General features: G+C 44.1%; 1 protein-coding gene across 2 annotated transcripts; it reads right to left on the bottom strand.

The window, feature by feature from the left end:
- Nucleotides 1–1,615: 1,615 nt before the first annotated feature.
- On the bottom strand, nt 1,616–24,916 carry GUK1 (guanylate kinase 1). 2 transcript variants are annotated; one of them, XM_032237380.1, is made up of 9 exons: nt 24,741–24,901; nt 17,274–17,378; nt 13,398–13,511; nt 11,519–11,560; nt 8,579–8,675; nt 7,496–7,634; nt 4,594–4,678; nt 3,184–3,269; nt 1,616–1,852 (listed from the first exon to the last, which is right to left on the bottom strand). In XM_032237380.1, exons 3-9 carry the CDS (start codon nt 13,507–13,509, stop codon nt 1,817–1,819), a joined length of 597 nt encoding a protein of 198 aa, XP_032093271.1. In that variant the 5' UTR covers nt 13,510–13,511; nt 17,274–17,378; nt 24,741–24,901; the 3' UTR covers nt 1,616–1,816. The 2 variants fall into 2 exon arrangements, with proteins under 2 accessions (XP_032093271.1, XP_032093270.1); XM_032237379.1 differs by lacking the exon at nt 17,274–17,378 and having other exon boundaries at nt 24,741–24,916.
- Between the last annotated feature and the right edge of the window lie 44 nt (nt 24,917–24,960).

Here is a 24,960-nt window from a genome sequence, read left to right as displayed (position 1 = left end):
AGGGGAGGGCCTTCTCTGTGGCAGCTCCGGCCCTCTGGAACGAACTCCCCGCAGGGATTCGGACCCTCACCTCTCTCCAGGCCTTCCGAAAAGCCGTCAAAACCTGGCTTTGCCGGCAGGCCTGGGGGTGATGAGTTCCCTCCCCTCTCGACATGTATGGTTGTGCGACTGTTGCCTACTTTTATTATTTGTATTTTGTCTTTTATGTTCCCCTTTTTTTCCCCCCTTGAATTGTTCGCCGCCCTGAGTCCTCCCGGAGAAGGGCGGCATACAAATAATACAATACAATACAATACAATACAATACAATAATGCCGTTATTAAGTCAGTGGCCAAAAGTCCGAGGCTTGATCACGTGACCAGGGGGATGATGCAATGGTTGTGTGAAAAATGGCCATAAATCTTTTTTTTTCCCCAGCATTGTTGTAACATCTAATGGTCACTAAATGAACAATTGTAAGTTGAGGATTACCTGTATAAGACTTTGGAACCTACTGTGGCTTCTCTGAGCCTGTTTTCAAGTGGGGGTGCTTCCCTCCCTGAATTGGTTACAGAAAGCCTCGCGCGCCCCCCCCACCCTCGCCCGCCCCCAAGTGAGTTTTAATCCATTCAAAACCTAATGGGAACAAATCCTCTGAATTGGATGCAGTGTTTCTGTTAATGCAAATAAAAGTAATTTTAAAATTAATTTTTTTAAAAAATGAAATAGTAATTTAAAAAAATAATTATAAAAAATATTTTTTGAAATTTAAATTCTTTAAAAAAATTTTAAAAGAAGAAATGTTTTTTAAAAAAATTACAAAGATAAAAATTATTTTTAAAAAAAAAAAAAAGGTTGATATATAATTTTAGGCATGCCGGCTGGGCACTTCTGGGAATTGGAAGCCCATCTTATCTTCCAGTGGATGCCACTGATGTAAAACTGACATTTTTCTGTTAAGAGCACAATGCCTAATTTTTTTATTAGCCCTTTCTAGCGTAATCTCGAAGGGTCACCGAAGACAAATTGCTGCTGATTTAAATTCCGGTGGGGCATTTTGAAGAAGATGGACAAGCTGTCAAATTTGTGTGTGTGTGTGTGTGTGTGTGTGTGTATTTTCAGTAGTGCATCACAAGGAAGGAGGCCAGAATGCAGAATATTTCCCTGCTGGCAGGCAGGAGGCTGCCTCGCTTAATAACAGTGGAAATATTACTTAAGGGCACCGATGCAGAATTCATTTTAATGAGAATAGACAGCCTTTAAAAAAAATAAAACATGGCAAGATTTTGAAAGTCCCTTCCAACTCTGTTATTATGTATTTTTTGATCAAAGATAGATTAGAGAATCTATTGTGGTCTGTTTTGAGGGTTACCAAAGGATCCTCACCCCAAAACTGGCTTGTTTTGAGTCTGGCCCACTACCACTCCCCCCCCCCCCCCCCAAAAAAAAAAAAAAAACCATTGCACAACAGGGATAAATGACATTCTGGGTTTTTCAATCCAAAACACGACATAGATTTCTCTTGTAGAAATCCCACCAAAAGTGGGGTTTTAAAGCCTGTTTATGACACTTTCAATTCCCTTTATTATTATTTTTCTCCCCTGCGTGTCAAAACGCAAAAAAGAATCAGGCAGAATAAGCAGACAGGAACTTTTCTCCTTTAATAGAAAGTGTTGAGGAAGATTTCACAGGAGAAGCGAGCTAAAAAGGAATGTAATTTATACATTTGGATGGATTTACGAGTGTTTTTCTGAAAACACAGCACAATAATAATCACAATGAAACACATTGAGGAATGATTCCAAAGGTTGAATGGATCTCCACCGCTAGGAGAATTTCATGTTTTCTTTGATTCCTGCACTTTCTCGATCTCCTACGAGAAAAGAGAACGGAGAGATTTTAGCCTCTCGAATTCACAGAAAGATCCGGATCCCAAATACAGCACAGCAGAATTTAATCTGAATTTTACTCATTTATGTTGCTCAAACCTTTGTCCCTGGGGATGGAAAGATACCCTTTGTTGCAAAATGCAAACTATAGATAGTCCTTGACTTACAACCATTCATTTAGTGACTGTTCAAAGTTACAACAGCACTGAAAAAAGGGAGTTACGACCGTTTTCATACTTATGACCGTTGCACATCCCTGTGGTCAAAATTCAAAACATTTGGCAACTGACTCATATTTATGACGGTCGCAATGTCCTGGGATCACATGATCCCCATTTGCGACTTTCTGACAAACAAAAGTCAAGGGGGAAGCCAGGTTCACTTAGTGGCCATGTGACTCACTTAAGAACTGCAGTGATTCACTTAACAACTGTGGAAAGAAAGGTTCTAAAATGGGGTAGAATTCATTTAACGACTCTCTCACTTAAGAGATTTTGGTCTCAGTTGTGGTCATAAGTCAAGGACTACCTGTATTAAACACATTTGTGCAAAATTTCCAAAAAAAAACCCTGCACCCATCCCAGAGGCAATCACTTGGAGACCTAAATTGGACATATAGTTATGAATCCACAGCCGTACACCTATAGAAATTTTATATATATTTACGTGGATTGTGTGTTATATGTTCATTTATCTTTTGTCTTGTTCTTACATATCTATCTATCTATCTATCTATCATCTATCTAAATTGCTGTGTGTATCTGTGTGTGTGTGTTCCAGCATAACTCTGGAATGCCTCGAGCACTTTCAACCAAATTTGGTATACAGATTACTTGCTCTCTGGAAACAAATACTATGGTGGTAAGGCACCCCTAACACCCTTCAGGGTGTGTGTTCTGTTAAGTTACAGCCTGTTGTGCCTTAAAACGGCTTCTGCTGTACTGTTCTAAAATGGCTTCTACTGTAAAGCGCAGTGGAGTTGCCATAGTAACAGCTTCACACAGTACTCCACCAGGGGGCTCCCTCTGGTAAGGGGGAAAACCCAACATTAGAAATTACATCTTCCCCCTAAAAATAATCACCGGGGCAACGCCGGCTAGTACTAAATAAATAACAATAGGCAACTAAAACTCAACCCAGTGCCAGGCAGGCCTTCCCATTGCAAACCAGTCCTGTTTTCCTCCAAGCAGCTGTTCTTTTTTCTGGACGTTCCCGAGAAATGCAATGGTTTAACAAGGATATTCGTGAACCCAGGTAATTTGCTTTGCGAATTGAACTTGTGATGGTTGCTTCCCACAAGGTCCCAACGACTCACCTCAGCCAGAATGTTTTTCAGTTTTGTATAGGCTTCCTCCAAGTCATCGTTAATGATGATCATGTCAAAAAGGCCAGCCTCCTTGCCTAGCATAAACCAAAGATGAGAAGGTTTTAGACACGACCACAAACCACAATGAAAGGTAGCCCAGAAATAACGGATCTTCATAAATGTGACGTTTTCCTCATTATTATTTTTTTGTCTTACAACCACATCCTTGTGAGGTAGGCCGGACTAGAAAAAGACTACGGACAGTCCTCGACTTATGACCACAACTGAGTCGAAAAAAGTGTTCCTCAGCGAGACTGGTTTTGCCCCATTTTATGACCTTTCTGAATCACTGCAGTTGTTAAGTTAATCACACGGTTGTTAAGTGAATCTGGCTCCCCCTTTGCTCATCAGAAGGTCGCAAGAGGAGATCAGGTGACACCGCAACAGTCATAAATGCGAGTCAGTTGTCCGGGTGTCTGAATTTGGATCCCCTGACCATCGGGGATGCTGCAACGAAGTGTGAAAAATGGCTGTGAGTCACTTTTTGTCAGTGCCATTGTAACTTCGGGTGGTCACTAAATGAATGGTTGTAAGTCGAGGACTACCTCCCCTGATTGGCAGAGTTCGTAAACTTAGATAAGCAGGGATTGACCCCAGACAAACCGCATGCTGAGTTGATCCTCCCCTCCCTCTTGTTTTTTCATTCCAGAAGATCATCTCTGCTCACGCTTGGACCAACCCCATCCCACCTTTCCTCCATATTGGGGAGCGGGAGAGAACCCCCAAAAGTCTTCAGACACAGCAAGAGAACCTGTGTGGGAGGTTTGTTTTCTTAGCTGGCAAACCACGCTGCGAATGCAGCACCAGCACAATGATCCTTTCTTAAGAAGTGGGAAACATGAGATTTGGCACGTAGGCACTTTCCGTCGCTTGCAACAACAAACCTGTCCATTAACCTTCTCAGCCATAGCTTGGACTTTTTTCTAGCTAATCCAATCAGTACAAAGTGTACTTTGATCAATGAATCTGCTTTTGCTGTATACGGCAATAAAAAGGGAGCTCTCACGAGCTGTTCGGAGTGCCTTCCCATTGACCTTCTTCCTGCCTGTGCGTCTTTCTTCATCACCTAAGAGCCGAGGTGGCGCAGTGGTTGGGGTGCAGTACTGCAGGCCACTTTAGCTGACTGTGATCTGCAGTTCAGCGGTTCAAATCTCACCGGCTCAAGGTCGACTCAACCTTCCGAGGTGGGTGAAATGAGGACCCGGACTGTGGGGGCAAGTTGCTGACTCAATTTGCTAAAAAATTTGTAAACCGCTTAGAGAGGGCTGAAAGCTCTATGAAGCAGTATATAAGTCTAATAAATAAATAAATAAATCACAACAAGAACCCCCCCCCCCAAAAGTCTTCAGATTAACTCACTGAGTTCCATGTCAGTGGCAGCTGCTTGTAGCCGTTTCTGTAAGCTTTCTTCCGTCTCCGTCTGTCTCTCCCTTAACCTTTTTTCCTTTGGGGAAACAAAGAGGGGGAAGAAATGGCATTTCACATTTCTGGGGAAAAGTCTCACTGTTATTGATAGAAGCGTTGAACTGGGAGGCGGGGGGTGGTCCTTGGTGGTATCTCAGCTTGGGGTTTTGGTTTTTTTTTTGCAGAGGTTTCGTGACCCAACTAGGTAACATCATCAGTGTTGAAGTGGGGGAAGGGGGGACAGCTGTGGGGTTCTTGGTGCTCTCCGAGCTTGGCGGGTTTTTTGCAGACATTTCATGGCCCAACTAGGTAACATCATCAGTGCTAGAAGGGAAAAGGGTTTGGGAGGAGGAAAAGGGAAGGACTATGCCAGTGATGGCTAACCTTTTTTGGCACAGGATGCGATAGCAAATGGACGCGTGCGCCCCCACTCATAATTTAATCCCGCTGCGCATCTGTGCGCACATCTATGCATTCACACATGACCCCCCGCCTCCTCCTGAAGCATGGGGAGGGCGGAAACGGCCTCTCCTGGCCCTCTGGAGGCTCCTTGAAGGCCAAAAAATCAGTTGGCTGGCATGCACATGCGCGCTGCAGCTGATCTAGGGCCATGGTTCTCGTGCCCTCAGAGATAGCTCCACATGCCACCTGTGGCAAGCACGCCATAGGTTCCCCATCATGGGACTATGGGGTCCTTGTTGGTCTCTGAGCTGGGTAGTTTTCTTGCAGATGTTTCATGACCCAACTAGGCAACATCATCAGGGCTAGAAAGGAGGGTGGGTTGTGCATAGGAAGAGGTGGAAGAAGAGGAGGAGGAGGAGATCTGTGGGGTCCTTGGTGCGCTCTGAGCTTGGTTTTCCTGCAGACGTTCCATGACCATACTAGGCAATCTCAGCAGGGCTAGGAGGGAGTAAACGGTCTGATGGAGGAACCACTCCCACCAATAACGACAGGGCAAACCACTCTATATAAACAGAGCAAAGCCTCCGTCCTTTCTAGCACTGATAATGTTCCCTAGTTGGGTCGTGAGACATCAACCAGAAAATAACCCAGCTCGAAGAGCACCAAGGAGCCACAGTCTTCTTCCTCCTCCTCCTCCTCCTCCTCCTCCTCCCGCTCTCCACTCCACAAACCTCACTCCCTTGTAGTATCGATGAAGTTGTCTAGTTGGGTCACAAAATGTCTGCAAGAAAACAACCGAATGCAGGGAGCAAGGACTACACACACACAAAAAAAGAAATTTAGATAAGCATGGATTAACACCAGACAAAAATTCTTCAGAAAACAATACCCACTTCAAGGAAAACCTCTCCCCCACCAATACAGAAAGGGCAACCAATCATCTCTCTCTAAGTCTACTGATGGCTGATGTGTCTTGAGTACAAATCTGTTCTGACCCCCCTCGTTCCACACCAAAGCACACTCCGAGCCAAAGATAAGTTACGGCATTTAATTAACAGACAGACAGATCCTTGGCAGCAAACCGGCACAGACAAGCTTGGGCAGCAATAAACACATAAGGCTTGGCAGCAATCCAGCCTGCCAAGCTCATAACAATGTTCTCCGACATTTGTTCCTGCGTTGACTTCTGCAAGAGGGGCGTGTGCACAAGCAGTCCTTTTATAGTCTGGAGAGGAGCCTAACGACCACCAGCTGAGTGCAATTACCTCCTGTAACTGCGCAACTGTTCCTGATGCCTAATAGCTCTTTGTTGGCGTGCATCCAGGAACAACTCACTAGTGGCATCCGTCTCACTCTCCCTTGTCTCCTCCCCACTGGTCCAAGGCTCAGGTGCCTCCTGGTGGCCAACCTGCCTCTCTGCGCCCTGCTCGGAGTCGGAACCCTGTCCAGGGTCCTCCAGAGCCCACTCATAGGGCCCCTCGCTGTCGGAGTCTGGTGGCAGCTCCAACACTCCTGCTGGGCAACAACAAAATCCTTCCAAGAAATCCCCTAATGTTTTTCAGATTTAGCTCGGTCTAGGATGCCCGGAGGGCGCATTCATAAGACACGGTACTACTGTAGACTCCAGTCTACCTATACGTTGGATAAGAATGTAGGACAGGAAAGGTTTTCAAAGCACTTCTGAGTGGCCACTATAAGAGGCATTGAAATGCTGCCTTACAGAGGCCTGATCCAGCAGAAGGGCCATTATTGTGATGTCCGAGTCTGGATTTTGAGTTGCTACCATCGGCAATTTTGCATAAACGAGCAACCTGGTACATAAACTACAACCATTAACTACAACCATTAGTAACCCAACCCTCTCAGCACTCTACATGGGGCTGCCCCTGAAGAGTGTTCGAAGACTTCAGTTGGTCCAGAATGCAGCCGCGCGAGCGATAATGGGTGTACCTAGATACACCCACGTTACACCCATCCTCCGCGAGCTGCACTGGCTCCCCATTGGTCTCCGGACCCGCTTCAAGGTGCTAGTCGTTACTTTTAAAGCCCTACATGGTATTGGACCTGGCTACCTGAGAGACCGCCTCCTGCCACTTACCTCCCAACGGCCAACAAGATCGCACAGGTTGGGCCTCCTCCGGGTGCCATCGACCAGACAATGCCGGCTGGCGGCCCCCCGAGGGAGGGCCTTCTCTGTAGCTGCGCCGGCCTTACGGAACGAGCTACCCGCAGAGATCCGGACCCTTCCCACTCTCACGACCAAGACTTGGCTGTTCCGGCAGGCCTGGGGGCTGTTGATTAAAATCCAGCCCCACGTGATTGAATGGATATCTTATTTTAAATAATTGTATTTTTAATATTTTCTATGTTTTTATTTCTGTTGTGAGCCGCCCAGAGTCCCTAGGGAGTGGGCGGCATACAAGTCTTATTAAAATTGCGAAGTTGCAAGTCTCACCAATATCTCTATGGAGGGGACTTGAACGGAGATGTAGATGGGGTTCAGGTCCGTCTTCTTGATGTTCCTCACCCCTTGGAGGTCAATATCCAGGATGCAGATCTGGTTCTGAGCTTGCACAGCCTGGATGGCGGCTTTGCTGGCCGGGAGAAGGAAGAGGAGTGGTTAAAGCTCTTTTGTTTTTAAAACGAGTTTATAAAAAGGTCTCTGAAAAAATGAGCTCAAAGGCTTCAAATTGTATTTAGAAACAGGACAATAACAAAGCTGGAAGAGACCTTGGAGGTCTTCTAGTCCAACCCCATTGCTCAGGCAGGAGACTCTATTCCATTCCAGACAAGTGGCTGCCCAGCCTCTTCTTAAAAAAAAACTCCAGTGATGGAGCAGGCACAACCTCTGGTGGCAAAGAGTTCCACTGGTTAATTGTTCTCACTGTCTCAAAATTTCCCCTTAGTTCTAGGTTGCTTCTCCCCTTGATTAGTTTCCACCCATTGCTTCTTGTTCTACCCTCAGGGGCCTTGGAGAATAGTTTGACTCCCTCTTCTTTGGGGCAACCCTTGAGATATTGGAAGACTCCTATCATGTCTCCCCTACGCCTTCTTTTCATTAAACTAGACCTACCCAGTTCCTGCACCCGTTCTTCATACGTTTTAGCCTCCAGTCCTCTAATCATCTTTGTTGCTCTTCTCTGCACTCTTTCTAGAGTCTCCACATCTTTTTTATATTTTTGGTGACCAAAACTGGATGCAAATATTCCAAGTGTGGCCTTACCAAGGCCTTGTAAAGTGGTATTAACACTTCACGTGATCTTGATTCTCTCCCTCTGTTGATGCAGCCTAGAACTGTGCTGGCTTTTTTGGCAGCTGCTGCACACGGCTGGCTCCTATTTAAGTGGTTGTCCACTAGGACTCCCAATATCCTGCTCACAGCACTAGTATTGAGCCAGGCACCACCTATTCTATACCTGGGCGTTTGGTATAAATAAATACTTTGTGTATCTAAGAGCCTAGTCCTCATGTGTACAAAGGCAGACGTTACCGTTAAAAAAGCAATACACAGTATATCTCCCGTCTCAAAAGAGGCTACCTCGTTCCGTAAATGTTGCCCGAAAACTCGGCGTGCTCCACAAATTCTCCCGCGTCAACCTCCTTCTGCATCTCTTCCCTGGTCACAAAGTGGTAATCTAGGGCGAGAAACAAACCAGGTTTTCACAACGACCCGCTAGCGTACGTAAAGGTGTGTTAGGAGAGAGATGTCACTGAGTCCTTCAAGTGTTCTTAGATATGAGGTGGGTTGTCATGCGGTGGGTTCTGTCCAGCGGTTAAATGCTCTGAAATCTGCTACCAGTTTGCATGCCGTTCGCCCGAAGCGGTATTTTAAAAAATGCTACCAGTTAGTCCGAACCGGTAGCATTTCACCCCAAGTTGCCACTTCCGAGAAGAACTCAAAAGGAGAAAGAAAAGAGAAGAACGCACAGAGAAGAGACAATGGTTCCTTATTGATGGGTTTAAATTAAATGAATCAACTCTGATTAAACAGGGCGGAAGATGGGAAGATGGGAATTATGTCATTTTAAGGAAGGGGTGAAAGACAATAGATTTCTTAGTAAAGGAGACGGAAAGTTGTTTCTATCTTTTCTTTCCTTTTTAAAATCTGTATTATTTTTCACCACTTTTCTTTTCGTTTTTCCTTACCTCATATGTTTTTGTGATTTTTTTTTTTTTTTGCTTAAGTAAAAAGTTCTAGTAAAAGATATTAATAACACTTATTATGAATTATTAGTGTTAGGAATATAAATCTAACGGTTGGGTTGGCAATATATAAGTCATGTAACAATGTTGTACCTGTTTCTTTAAAACATACTGTAAAATGTGATTGGCTGCTGTTTTTCCTCAATCAGCCATAAGAGGGAGCCAGAATGACTGTTAGCTCTCTCTCTCTCTCTTATCTGAGTGCGGTGAGTTATTGTAAGTTTTGCAACTGTTAGCAAACTTTGATTATTGGACTGATTATATGATACTGGACTATGTTATTTGGATTATCCTTTAACTGAAAGACGTTGATAACTGTCTGTCTTATCCGTGTATGACTTGGACTGTTTGATGGACTCTGATACCTCTAGTTCCACGAAAGTAAAAGCCTATTTCAACTGCAGTATCTCTATATACTGGCTTGTGTGTTCTCCAACACAACTCCCACAACGCTTCTCTGAATGCACTCGCTCTCCCAACGGGGAGCTTACCTAACAATTAGTACACAATTGTCCTTAATAATTCAATTACTAAACTATTTTTTAAAAAAAAACAAGAAACCTCAGAATTGGGGAAGAAATTTGAATTTGTAGTATTTCAATCTTCATTTTTTTAACTTCAGTGAAAATTTCTAATAAAAATATTATTACAATTTTTATAAAATTATAATTGTCAGTGTATAAGAGTTTGTGAACTGGAATAGCCATAGCACCAAGTCCGCCAATTGGAAACTGCTTGGAGACACAGGATTTGTTTTGAACCGTGTCAGATGGCTTGGAGCCTGGGCGTGGCTTAGCTTAAGTGTTCTGTATATAAGAGATTGTTTGTCTTTGCTTGAATGCTTGGTCTTTGCTTCTACTTCTTGTCCTTGTACTTCCTACTTCTTCTCTCTACTGCTGCAAGAGCTGCATGGGTATTGTATACATGCATCATATTTTATATTATCGTATATAAAGAAGTTTCTTCTATAAATAAAATAAAATGAATCTCGAACCTTCTATAAATGAATCCTGCTGAATTATTTACTTGTATGCTGGATAGATCGCTACAAACTGCAACAATAATAATTTTTATAATATCAGTTATTAGTTAATTATTATTAATAATAATAATTCAATCATTAAACTATTTAAAAAATAAAAGAAGTCTCAAGATTGGGAAGAATTGGAATTTGTATTATTAGATACTTATTTTTTACTGAAGTGAAAATTTCTGATAAAAACCCATTTTTATTTTTCTAATAAAATAATTATTTTTCTAATAAAAATAATTACTATTAATAAATCAACTATTAGCAAATCATTTTGTTACGAGATGTGCGGCAAAGAAATGTAATGAATAGATAAATAACAAACACTTTCAAAAAAATCAAAGAAGTCTCAGAATTGGGAACAATTGAAATTTGTAAAATATTCCATGTTTATTTTTTACTAAAGTGAAAATTCCTAATTTATTTATTTATAGAATTTATTGGATCTTACCATAACATAACACTCAGCAGGCATAAAAATACATCTACATTAAACCAAAACAACTCATTAAATTATTTTAAAATTATTTAACTATTTTAAATAGTTTTTAAAAATTATTTTAAAGGAAACCCAAAATAATCCTCAGATTGGGAAGACTTTGTCCAGAGAACTGGTCTCTCCTGCAACCTACCTCACAAGGCTGTTGTGAAGAAAATTAGGATTCATCTTGAATTTCTGATCAAAAGTCAGGATGTATAATTTAATGAAAGGTTTATCTACAGGTACTCCTTGACTTACAACAGTTCATTTAATGAATGTTCGAAGTTACAACGGCACTGAAAAAAGTGACTTATGACCGATTTTCACATTTACGACTGTTGTGGCATCCTCCTGATCAAAATCCCGACGCTCGGCATTTATGACTCGTATTTATAACGGTTGCAAGTGTCCCGTGTGTGTGTGTGTGTGTCATGTGATTCCTTTTTGCAACCTTCTGATAAGCAAAGTCAATGGGAAAACCAGATTCACTTAACAACCGTGTGAAGAACTGCAGTGATTCACTTAACAACCGTGGCAATAAAGGTCGTAAAATGAGGCAAAACTCACTGAACGACTGTCCTATTTAGCAACAAAGATTCTGGGCTCCATTGTGGTCGTAAATCAAGGACTATCTGTATTTGGCCCATGTTAAAACTTAGGTTTAATCATAATTTGCTTCCGAGATCCAGATTGAGGAAAGCGACGATAATTCAGCTTATATTTGTTTTCTTTCCTGGAAGTGACAATAAATTTTGGGTTTTTACCTTTTCCATTGACTTCCCCAGGTCTCGGTTGCCTTGTAGTATCTGAAAGTAGGAAAATAATAATATTTTTTCTCGAGGAGAGACACTCCATAATGCTTACAATCCTTTCTAGTCCTGCATTGATTTAATCGCATCTTCTCTTCGCTTTTAAGTTATGCCCTGATTCAATAATGAGTATAGTTAGTTCTCAACTAAAAGACCATGGTTGTTAAGCGAAGTGTGTGGTCGTTAAGCGAATCTGATGACTCCACCCTACCCCTGTTGATTTTGCTTGTGGAAAACAAACTGGGAAGGACACAAACGGCAATTACTTTGCAACCATCGTAAATACATGCCAGTCGTGTCCGAATTTTGATCATGTAACTGCAGCTGTCGTAAATGTGAAAACGGTCATAAATCACATTTTTTCCAGTGCTGTCCTAAGTTCAAACAGCCATTAAAGGAACGGTTGTAAGTTAAGGACTACGCTAAGATAAGCGGTTAGCAATGTAGGAAAAAAGATGCTATGGGTAGTCCTTGACTTACAACCGTTCGTTTACTGACCATTCAAAGTTACAACAGCACTGAAAAAAAGGGACCAATGACCATTTTTCACACCTACGACCGTTGCCACGGTCACACGATCAAATTTCAGTGCTTGGCAACTGGCATGTACTTATGACAGTTGCAGAGACCCTGAATCATGCAAATGAGAATTTGAGATGTTCCAGCTAGCTTCCCACCAACGCAGATTTGCTTAACGACCATATGATTCACTTAACGACTACAGTGATTCACTTAACGACTACCGTGATTCATTAACAACCTTGGCAAAAAATGACAAAATCAGGCTTGACTCACTTAAAGACCATCTCGTTTCTTGTCACCATTGTGGTCATAAGTCAGGGACTATCTGCATTAGTGCCAACAGCAAGGGACAAAAATGAAACATTACAGGTGGTCCTCAACTTACAACAGTTCACTTAGAGACCATTCAAAGTTGCAACGGCACTGGGGAAAAAATGGACTTATGACCATTTTCACACTTATGACAGTTGCAGCATCCCCATAATTAATTCTGTGATCAAAATTCAGACCCTTGGCAACTGACTCCTACTTATGACAGTCGCAGTGTCCCGGGGGGGGGGGTGTCACGTGATCCCCTTTTGCAACCTTCTGACAAGCAAAGTCACTGGGGAGATCCAGATTCACTTAACAACCGTGTGACTAATTTTACAACTGTAGCAATTCACTTAACCACGTTGGCAAGAAAAGTCGTAAGATGGGGCAGAGCTCACTGCACAAAATGTTTTGCTTAGCCACAGAAATTTTGGTCTCAGCTGTGGTCATAAGTTGAGGACTAGCTGGGTAGGCATAATCGGCGTGAGCTAAATTCACAATGCGTCAGTGGTGGGATTCAGCCGGTTCACACCTATTTGGGAGAACCGGTTGGTAACTTTCTAAGCAGTTCGGGGAACCGGTTGTTGGAAGAAAATTCATTTTGTTTTTTTCCCCACTTCACAGGGCTAATCCTGTAAGGAAGGCAGGAAGGAAACATTCTGGTGTTGTTTCTAGCCTAATCTTTATTGCCCTGCTTACAGAAACTGCCTCTCCAGTTAACCCTTATTACCATTGTAACAACTAAGGCGAAGTGCCCATCGACCTGAGTGACATTGACTTGGCCACGCCCACATGATCACCGAGCCCCGCCTGGTCATTAGGGCAGAGAACCGGTTGGTAAATTATTTGAATCCCACCACTGCAATGCGTTTAATTCATTCATAATTTGGAGATGCTTCCAACAGCAGAGGGAACTCAAGGAATAAAGAAGCAACTGAAGTTAGCACGACCCAAATGGGTTTTAAATGCACACTGTCGGTGCAGACCAGGGCTCACTCACGGGAGACGCTGAATCCAAAGACGTTGTCATAATCTCTGAGAAGTTTCTTCAGTAAAGTGCTCTTTCCCGCGCCCGATGGGCCACTCAACACCACTGGCCTTGGTCCTTTCATAACTGCAGAAAGACAAGAGAGAAAAGTGGCGGGTGGGCTTATAAGGCGATCAGAGTTGTTAAAAACCTAGAAAGAGACCATCGGTGCGGTCTAGTGGTCAAGGCGCTAGGCTAGAGAGCAGGAGGCAGTGAGTTCTAGTCCTGCTTTAGGCATGAACATTTGGGCCAATCATCAAGAGACAAGGAATTCTAGTTCCGCCTTAAGCATGAAAGCTTCTGGGTGACTTTGGGCCAATCGCCAGGAGATGGTGAGTTCTAGTTTTGCCATAGGCATGAAAGCCTCTGGGTGACTTTGGGCCAGTCCCACTCTCTCGCAGGATTGTCTGACAGTCACTTGCCTGACTGGGTTAGCTTTTTAATAGGAGCGTGCAGAAAAATATTCCAAAACCAGTCCAAGGTTCTGAGAGCCAGGCCAGGATCATCATCCAGCCCAAAAGTTAGAGTGTTATGGGCAGAATTCACACATATGCAATAGCCAAAGTGGATTGTTTTCACTAAAGGAAGAGAGGTTAGGGCTGTCTAGTAAATCAAGCAACATGTTATTAAAGAGATTTACTCCCTTGCTTGGCAAGGAGTCCCAGAAAACGACAGTCCCTGGGCGACAGTCAGTTCCAATCCCATTTTAGGCATGAAAGACGGCCAGGAATCTTCGGGTCAATCGCCAGGAGACAGTGAGTTCTAGTCCCGCTTTAGGCATAAAATCTGGCTGGGTGATTTTAGGCCAGTCCCTCTCTCACACAGGATTGTTGTAGTGGTGAAAATGTGAGGATGAAGGTGTGTTGGTTATTGTTCACTGCCTTATAAGTGAACAAATAAAAGCAGGAAATAAGCAAGTAAGTAAGGTAAGTAAGTAAATAAATAAATACAATATAATATTGAAAAGTAAGACTGAGAACAGGCATCACCTGGGGAGTTGGAGCAGGGCAACAACGTTTTATGGTGCTACGTTGCAGGAACTGGGAATGTCTAGTTTAATGAAAAGAAGGACCAGGGGAGACATGATAGCAGTCTTCCAATATCTCAGGGGTTGCCACAAAGAAGAGGGAGTCAAACTATTCTCCAAGGCCCCTGAGGGCAGGACAAGAAGCAATGGGTGGAAAACTAATACAGGTAGTCCCAAAAGTTCTCTTTTTCAGGAGGCAACTGGATTTTCTTGTTTTTGTTTTCTTTTGAAGATGTTTCGCTTCTCACCCAAGAATTTATCATTACAAGATAATCTGCCGCAACGTCCTACCTGTTAATGACTACTTTTACTTCAGCCGCAATAACACAAGGACTTTATCGATAAAGATACAAACTAAATGTAATCCGCTCTAATCTTGATTGCAGGAAAAACGATTTCAGCAAGAGAGTAGTAAATGTGTGGAGCACTCAGCCTGGTCCTGTTGTTAGTTCCTCTACTCCCCCCTTCTGTACCTTTTACCTTACACCTATGCGTTTCTTAAGGGGGCCTGCATAAGCGCACCAGCGTGCTTACTATCCCTGTCCCACTGTCCCATTAATATCTCCACTTTTTTATGTGTTTATTGCTATGTTTTGCTTATTTATACCCATTTATTTGTGCCGTTTTTCCATGTGTTTTTCCTACTTGTTTCCTTGTTCCTAGTTCCTTGTTCCTAGGAGCCGAGGTGGCGCAGTGGTTAGGGTGCAGTACTGCAGGCCACTTCAGCTGACTGCTATCTGCAGTTCAGCGGTTCTAATCTCACCGGCTCAAGGTTGACTCAGCCTTCCATCCTTCCGAGGTGGGTGAAATGAGGACCCAGACTGTGGGGGCGATATGCTGACTCTGTAAACCGCTTAGAGAGGGCTGAAAGCCCTATGAAAGCGGTATATAAGTCTAACTGCTATTGCTATTGTTGACTAATTAAAATAAATAAAAATAGATAAATAAATAAGAAGCTTCTTCGGTTCTGAAAGCATATTGGGGAAGGGAAGGATTTATATTCCTTACAGACAGCTGGTCATTTCCATCCTTTTTAGAGGGTCGTTGAGGCCACCTGGAGGTTTTTTCCCCCCTGTGTCCTCAGGAGGTCACCTGAGTGATGCTTAATGGTTCCCCGCAGTCTGCAATTTCTTTCCCCTCTGGAAATCCGTTCCTTCTCCCACACCATTCCAAGGGTGTCCATCCCAAATTGTGCAGCTGAAAGTCCGTAGAGATTCTCAGTCCTCCAGGTGACGGTTGGCCCAAAAGGTGCTTTTCTCAGGAGGCAATTTTCTTGTAAACTGGACTTTCTTGATGAGAAGCAAAACATCTTCAAATTAAAAAGGAAGTCCAGTTGCATCCTGAAAAAGCACCTTTGACCTGGATGACGGAGAATCTCTACAGACTAATAGAGATAGTTCTTTGTCTGTTCAAAGTTACATCATCACTGGAAAAAAAATGACCATTTTTCAGTTACGACCTTCGCGGCATCCCCCAGGATCATGTGATCAAAACTCAGGCGTCTGGCAACTATTTCATACTTATGACCGTTGCGGTTGTCCCAAGGTTATGGGATCAATTTTTGCTGAACTTTGGATCGAGCAAAACCAAATGGGGAAGCCAGATTCATTTAACAACCACGTTAACTAACATTAACTGCAGTGATTCACTGAACAACTGTGGCGAAGAAGGTTGTAAAATGAAGCAAAACTCACTTAAGAAATGTCTCACTCAACGACAGATGTTTCGGGCTCAATTGCGGTTAATAAGCCGAGGATTGCCTGTAAAGGAGAGAAGCTAAAGCTAGAACTAAACTAAGGAGGAATTTCCTGACAGTGAGAACAATTAACCAGTGGGACAGCTTGCCACCAGAAGTTGTAGATGCTCCAACACTGGAGAGATTGGACAGGCATTTATCTGAGATGGTCTCTCCTGCCTGAGCGGGAGATTGGTCTAGAGGCCCTCCAATGTCCCTTCTAATCTTCTTATTCTTTAAACTCTCTGCCCCTTTGCTATCCCGAACACTGATCTAGAATACTGCATTTAGTTTTGGTCACACTATAAAAAAAGATGTTGAGACTCTAAAAAAAGTGCAGAGAAGAACAACAAAGAGGACTAGGAGACTGGAGACTAAAACATATGAAGAACGGTTGCAGGAACTGGGCATGGCTAGTCTAGGGAAGAGAAGGACCAGGGGAGACAGGATAGCAGCCTTCTAATATTTGAGGGGCTGTGCTCAAGAGGAGGGGGTCAAGCTATTCTCCAAGGCAACCAAAGGCCAGAGAAGGAAGAATGGATGGAAACTGACCAAGGAGAGATTCAACCTGGAAATAAGGAGGAATTTCCTGACAGTGAGAACAATTAACCAGTGGAACAGAAATTGCCTTCGGAAGTTGTGAGAGCTTCATCCCTGGAGGCTTTCAAGAAGAGGCTGGACTGCCATCTGTCAGAAATGGTGCAGGGTCTCCTGCTTGGGCAAGGGGGTGGACTAGATGACCTACAAGGTCCCTTCCAACTCTTGTTAATCTGAAATCCGGCTTCCTGGATTTGCTCCATTTATATAACTGCCCGGATTTTTGATGTTTATTTCTTTTGAGGTTTCCCCCGTCGCCTCTCCGCCAGAAGAGATGAATTATGTCTCATGCAATTAACACATTAATGCGCGGTTCATACTTCTTGCCACCCACCCACAACAAAACCAGCAAGCTCCTCCGGAAGCAAGACAGACACGAAGCGCTTTTTGAAAATAAAAATAGAAGAGAAGTTGCCTTTAGCCAAAACGAAGGGGAGGAAAAATAAAACATTGCTAAGATCAGCGCCGATTGCAGTCCTGCACGGCTTACCTTCCACCCTGGTTTTTGGAAGACCTTTTAAAACTCAGTTCTGTAAATGGAATCCTGCTTTTTCTTACGTCTCCAAAGGAAGGAAATGGACGGCTCCGGATTGTGCTGGAGGAGAAGGCAGCGCAGAAGGAATAACAGCTTGTTCCTGAGTGTCTAAAGCCTCAATTATCTGGTCTTCACCTTGGGACGGTCTCAATCCCTAATCACCTTTCGTGGTTTCTTACAGACACGGAGGCTCCTGCTATTAATGGCTTAAAGGCTGCGAGAGCTTAGCTTTGGAGGAAATAAACTCTGCCTTTGGACAGAAGGGGTTTTAAGAGCCGATGAGCGCACTTGTCAGCATCGTTCAATTTATATATCCATCATTTATTTCATATATCCATCGGGACGAGTGACAGCTAGCTAGCTAATCTTGAACGATTGCAAAAAAGGCTAACTGGGAAGAATCCTGATTAGCATTGGCAGGAAAGCCCCCCCCAAGCGCCCCCCGAAAGCCCACGGCTCTTAATTTAATTTTAAAAAGGCTTCCATAGGTGGTACTGGTGATGAAGTACAGGTAGTCCTCAGCTTATGACCACAATTGACCCCAGCATTTATGTTGTTAAGTGAGACAGTCATTGTGAGTTTGGCCCAATTTTAAGAACCCTCTTGCCGCAGTTGTTAAGTGAATCCCTGCAGTAGTCACACGGTTGTTAAGCGAATATGGCTTCCCTGTCAAAGGTTGTAGACCGGGGGGGTGGGGGGGGTGTCACATGACTTCAGGACATTGTGATCGTCATAGGTATGTGGTCAAGCGCCTGAATTTCGATCGTGTGACCCTGGGGATGCTGCGACGGTCATACGTGTGGGGTCATAAGTCACTCTTTTCAGGGCCATTGTAACTTTGGTCACTAAATGAACTTTTGTAAGTTGGGGACTCTGCTGTCAAAATACTTCCGTTCATGGAGATGATGTCAAAGCAACAAAAATGCTTCTGTATTTCGAAATGTCTCATCCCAACTCTGGGAAGAGGCGTCTTCTAGTCCAGCGGTCACCAACCGGTGGTTCACAAACCACAGATGGTCCGCAAGAAAATTTTGGTGGTCTGCAGAAAAATTATTTGCATTATTTATATTTCACTAAATCGGGGCTCCTCAAACTATGGCAAAATACGTACAATGAACGCTTGTGTTGCTGTAGAGAGTCTCCCCCTTTGAGGTCTTTTTGTGCGGGTCAGAGGGGGGGCAGAAATTCTGACCAGGGGTCTGCTTTGGCCTCCTGGAGGGGGGCTTTGGGCGAAGGCTGGAGGGAAGAGCCGCTGGTGGTGAAGAGCCGGAGGGCCTCGTTCCAGTGGGACTGCATCATGGCCTGGAACTGGCTGACCATCTCAGCCTGCTGAGCATCCAGGTGCCGGCACCTGGCCTTGCACTCCCACAGGTCGTCCCTCTGCTTGGAAAGCCCATGCTCCTAGTCCTCAGTGAGGTGCTTCTGCTGAGCCTCCTTCTCGGTCAGATCCAATGTGAACGGAGCTGTTTTGCCAACTCTTTCTCCTGGGGGCTGCTTAGCTCCAGCAACGGCTTCCTGTTGGGGCCCCAAGGAGCCCAGGTGGGGTGAAGAGGGGGGGGGGCGGGAGGGGAGGGGCAAGTAGAGGCCGGCGAGGCACCCCTCAATGTGAGTGACATAGAGTTGACCACACCCACCCGGCCACATGACCACTTAGCCACGCCCACCCAGCCGGTCATTAGGCAGGTCATATTAGTGGTCCGGATTTAAAATTATGAATTTAGTGGCCCCCTGAGGTCCGAAAGGTTGGTGACCCTTGTTCTAGTTGGCCACTAAGAGTTGACATCAACCTGGAGGCCCATAACCAATGAAGGCTATCTTGGAAGCCTGGCTGTGCTTTATTTCTCCCCCTTCCCTTATACACATGTGAATTAAGGAGGTATCTGAGTCGCTTGCATGGGTCTTCTCCTTGTTTTGAGTTCAGCCATATTTCTCTCCCCCCACTCTATTGGATCTGGCCTATCTCTACCCAAGTCACCTTCCTTATTCTCTCCACCACCTCAACAACTTTAACTCACCTGGACCTCATCTTCTCCAGCCACCTGACTAGACTTCAACTCCCAGGATTCCTCCTGGCTCCTCTGGGAGGAGATAGAACTAGGTGGTCATTAAGAGTTGACACCAATTGGACGGCCCATAATCCGTTGAAGATTCACTTTGCTTTACTTCACACACGCACACACTTATACCAGTGTTTCTCAACCTTGGAGACTTGAAGTCCTGTGGACTTCAACTCCCAGAATCCCCCAGCCAGCACAGCTGGCTGGGGAATTCTGGGAGTTGAGGTCCACAGGACTTCAAGTCTCCAAATTTGAGAAACACTGCCTTATACATATGTGGATTAAGGAGGTATTTGAATTGCTTGCATAAGTCTCCTTTTAGACTGTTTTTTCCCCCCTTACTGGTCTGATAGCCTATCTCTGTCCAGGTCATCTTCCTTATTCTCTCCACCACTGTCTCCCATCCTCAACAACTGCAATGGACATGTGGACTTCAACTTCTACTGTAGACTTCAATACCCAGAATTCTTCAGACAGGTGACTCCTCCCAGGAGATAGATAGATCTAGGCAATCAATAAGAGTTGACAGCAACTCCACCATAATCAAGAGTATCTTTGAAGATTACTTCAGCCCCCCCCCCCTTATACATATGTGAATTGCTTACATATATGTCTCCTTGTTTTAGACGTCAATTGTTTTTCTCCTCAATAGGTCTGAAAATAGACCTGGCCTATCTCTGTCCAGTTACATTTCTCGGATAGAGCCAAGGTGGCGCAGTGGTTAAATGCAGCACTGCAGGCTACTTCAGCTGACTGCAGTTCTGCAGTTCGGCTGTTCAAATCTCACCGGCTCAAGGTTGACTCAGCCTTCCATCCTTCCGAGGTGGGTGAAATGAGGACCCAGACTGTGGGGGCGATATGCTGACTCTGTAAACCGCTTAGAGAGGGCTGAAAGGCCTATGAAGCGGTATATAAGTCTAACTGCTATTATTTTCTACACCAATATTTATCAAACTCAGCCATTTTAAGACACACGGACTTCAACTCCCAGAATTCCTCAGCCAGCTGGATGGGTGCTGCCTAGGGAACTCTGGGAATTGAAGTCCATGCATCTTTAAAAAGTTACAGAGATGGAGATACATCGCTGTAGACAGTGTAAAGCTACCACATTCTTCCCAGCTGTTTCACTGCCTTTTCGCTCCAGATGGCTGCATTTGTTGAGTGGCTGTCCCAACTTACAACGGCACTGAAACAAGTGACTTATGACGCTTTTTCACACGACCGCCACAGCCCCCCAACAGTCACATGGATCACAATTCAGACACTTGGCAACTTCCATGGTTTTGTGATTGTTGCTGTGTCGTGTGTGTGTGTGTGTGTGTGTGTGTGTGTCATATGGTCCCCTTTTGCGACCTTCTGACAAGCGAAGTCAATGGGGGGAAATACAGGTTCACTTAACAACCGTGTTGTTAACTTAATAACTGCAGTGATTCGCTTAAACCACTGTGGCAAGGGAAGTCGTAAAATGGGACAAAACTCACTTCACCATTGTCTTGGTTAGCGATGGAGATTTTGGGCTCAATCGTGGTTCGTAATTCGAGGACTCCCTGGATTCTATCCCTTTTCGCGTGACTGACAGGCCCACGAGTTTCGGCCACATGGTGCATCGGATTAAATACAGCCGTGGGCCGCAAAGGCCACGGGTTCGAAACCAAACGTCCTCAGGGGCATTTGCAGAAGTGAGGAATGAAATCCGGGGGACACTGTTTGATGAGGACAAGAATGTCTTGACAAACAAGGAAAATTCAGCAAGAGAGGAGCGTTTGGCTCCCGAAGAAAAGATGATTAGGAGGCCTATAAAAAGCCACCCTTTCCCAATTAAGCACCGCTAATCTTATTTCCTATTTATAGACTGCTTTAATCTAAAACCTCATTTACAATGGCCATTCCAAGGACAGGGGGAAAGAAAAGGTATATAAGTCGTTAAATTAAGATCAAGGAGACCAGAATGGAATAATTCGGGAGGCAAATTTGCAAACCACGTCACGGTGTTAAGATAAATTTGCTCTGCTCCTTTCAGATGACGTAGGTATAAAGTGAAGAGCAAAGAAGGAATTGGATCAAAAAGAATGCAGTTTAAATTCTTTGGTCTAGAGATTTAGGATTAAGAGTTTAAGGCACCAGGCTAGAAAATGGGAGGAGGGGAGTCCTAGTCCTGCCTGAGGCATGAAAGCCAGCTGGGTGACTTTGGGCCAATCACCAGGTGACAGTGAGTTCTAGACCTGCCTTAGGTATGAAAACAGGCTGGGTGGCTTTGGGCCAATCACCAGGAGACTGAGAGTTCTAGTCCCATCCTAGAAATGAAAGCCAACTGGGTGACTTTGGGCCAATCACCAGGAGAAGGGGAGTTCTAGTACCACCTGAGACAAGAAAGCCAGCTGGCTGACTTTGAGCCAATCAATGAGTTCTAGTCCTGCCTTGGGCATGAAAACAGGTTGGGTGACTTTGGAGAGGGTCACTTTCCAATCACCAGGCGAGGGAGAATTTTAGTCCCATCCTAGGAATGAAAGCCAACTGGGTGACTTTGGGCCAAACACCAGGAGATGGAGAGTTCTAGTTTAGGCATGAAACCCAGCAGGATGACCTTGGTTCAATCCGTCTCTCTCTCTCTCAGCCCAACCTACCTCACAAGGTTGTTGTGGGTAAAATAAGGGGTGAAAGGTATATTGATTACTGGTATGTTTGCCACCTTGAGATATTTGTAAAAATAACAACAAAAATTAACATTTTAAAAAATCATTAAACTGATCCATGCTGGGAGGGAGGGAGAATGGGGATTTAGGAGTCAGTTGCCCAAATTTCAATTTTGATCACATGACTAGGGAGATGTGCAATGATCATAAGTGTGAAAAATGATCTTCTCTTTTTTCCAGTGCCACTGTCATTTCAAATGGACACTAAACAAACTGTTGTAAGTCAAGAATTACTTGTATTTTGATTTATTAATTTACACCATGCTTTGTTTTCTTGCAGCTTGCTTGTTCTGATGTGCTTTTATCTCACTGATTCTGTTGAAAGCAGGTGGAATTCAGTTATGATTTGATGGCCCAGAGGTTCACTAAAGGAATAGATAAATTATATAAATTACTGGGAAATTCACCCTGCTTTCAAAGGCTGTTTGTGCATTATAAGCCATGCATAAAATTCCCTAAGAGGGAACAGCACAGCACATGTGGTTCCCAGCAAAAGCAGCAATAATTAGATATTTCCTGCTTCAGTTGCTTGCCATCCTGTAAATAACTGGACAGCTCCAACTTTAATAATTGCCAAAAGGACATATATAAGATGCTTCATTGTATTTAATCTGGCATCTGACCTTAGCTTCTAAACTTCCATTCATTCCCTCCGAAAATAAGTTTTTAGGTTAAAAAAAAAAACATCTTCATAATCCTAACTATTCATCAGAACTGATTTCAGAATATTGAAGACTTTTAATATATCTGTTTTTTAACCATCCTTTCTGGATTCTTGGAACTGATTATCATTCAGGTTTTATTCTAATTTCACTTGAGTTAAAGAATTCCAAGCAATTGACAAAATTGATACTTCAGCCCTGAGAATTTATATACATAATCCTCGACTTATGACCACAATTGAGCCCAGCACTTCTGTTTCTAAGTGAGACATTTGTTAACTGAGTTTTGTCCCATTTCACAAATATTTTTGCCACAGTTGTTAAGTGAATCATTGCAGTTGTTGAGTTAGGTACACCGTTGTTAAGTGAATCTGGTTTCGTCCACTGGCTTTGTTCGTCAGAAGGTCGCAAAAGAGGAACACGTGATCCCAGGACACTGCAACCTTCATAAAATTGAGTCAGTTACCAAACGTCTAAATTTGGATCAAGTGACCCTGGGGATGCTGCAACAGTCGTAAGTGTGAGAAATGGTCATAAGTCGCTTTTTTCACTTTTTGTGAAAGTCAAAAAGTTTTTTTTCAAATGGTCACTAAATGAACTGTTGTTATTTGAGGACTACCTGTATTTCCATCCTACTTGCAGAAACCGTAACAGGATTATACCAGTAATTATTTTTAATCATTTTGGTAGCTCAGTGTGCCTCAAAATTTTAATGTTGTGAGCCCCTCAGAATCACCTATGTGTGAGTTGGGCGGTCATATACATTTGTACTGATAGAAGAGAATATTTGTAGTTCAAGATTGAACTGTGGGACATTTGATACGGTTTGATGGTTGATGGTTTTATTCCAGATTTTTTTTTGACCCAACTAGGTAACATCATCAGTGCGAGGAGGAGGAGGAGGAAGACTGTGAGGTCCTTGGTGGTCTCTGAGCTTGGTGGTTTTCTTGCAGACATTTCATAACCCAACAGGGGAACATCATCAATTCTAAAAGGGAGGGAGGTTGTGGAGAGGAGGAGGAGGAAGACTGTGGGGTCCTTGGTGCTCTCTGAGCTTGGTGGTTTTCTTGCAGACATTTCATAACCCAACAGGGGAACATCATCAGTGCTAAAAGAGATAATCTGGCAACAACTGATGGCATTACCTAGTTTGGTAATGAAACGTCTGCAAAAAAAACAAGCCAAGCTCAGAGAGCACTAAGGACCCCACATATAAACATGTTAATAAATAAAATAAAATTGAGAGCACAGCCATTTGTCATCAAAGGAAATGATTCTGGATGATGATTCTATTTATAAAGTGAGCAGAGCTGGCTGCATTCAGGGTAATGGTCACTAGATTATTTTAAAGAAGCCCAGAAACTAGGGGGATTTGGATTATGGGCTAGTGTCCAACAACTGATGCCTGAAGGCGATGGGAACTATAATCTAAAAAATTGGATGTGGCTCATTAAACACAATTGGGGTCATAAATTGAGGGCTTGCAGATAAAACTGGCCCTTCTCTGGTCAGTTGTTAGAAATGCTCCAGGGGATCCTGATCTTAGCTGGGGTCAGAATGGATGACCTCTAGGGACATTTTAGATGTTCTCATTGAATCCTAGAGGGGGGGGGACACATCCCTCTCTATTTCAGTCAGTGTCCATGGCGATTCTCTGGACAACTGTGGGATGCTCTCTGATGTGGATTTATCTATGAAATAGGGGTTGGACTGGATGATCTCAGGGGCAGCCTAATGGTCCCTTCAAGTAGTTATTCTTCCAATTAATGCACTGGTCATTCGGCATCCCCCCCAAAAGTGTCGTATCCCCACGTGCGCCGGAAGGACCACGAGGCCCATCACTCCCGGCCAGCTAAGCGCCCGGGAAGAAAGCAAAGGGAAGGCACGCAGAGCGCCATTAACTATGGTGGAACCAATGCGACGCAGTGCGGGATCCAGGGGGGGCATATTTATGCACGCACCACAAAGGCTAAATGGGGCGTGGGGGAACCCCGAAGCTGTTGCACTCACCTGAAACTGCAGCGGACAAGAAGTGCCGCCACCGCATGAGGAGCCAAACCGGAGCCGCGTCCGAGAAGGATGACTCAGAGAGACGGGGCGGGCCATGACCGGGCTCCACCGCCCCAGGCAAGCTCCGCCCCGTATCCGGGAGCACTGTACATTCCGGCCGCTCCGAAAGGCAGCCTGGGAGGGCGGCGCGGAAGACGACGTCACAGACGCAGGAGATGAC

The sequence above is a fragment of the Thamnophis elegans genome, chromosome Z (assembly GCF_009769535.1).
Source record: "Thamnophis elegans isolate rThaEle1 chromosome Z, rThaEle1.pri, whole genome shotgun sequence".
NCBI lineage: Eukaryota > Metazoa > Chordata > Lepidosauria > Squamata > Colubridae > Thamnophis > Thamnophis elegans.
Note: the sequence above shows the minus strand (reverse complement) of the source record. Positions and strands in the feature narration are given on the sequence as shown.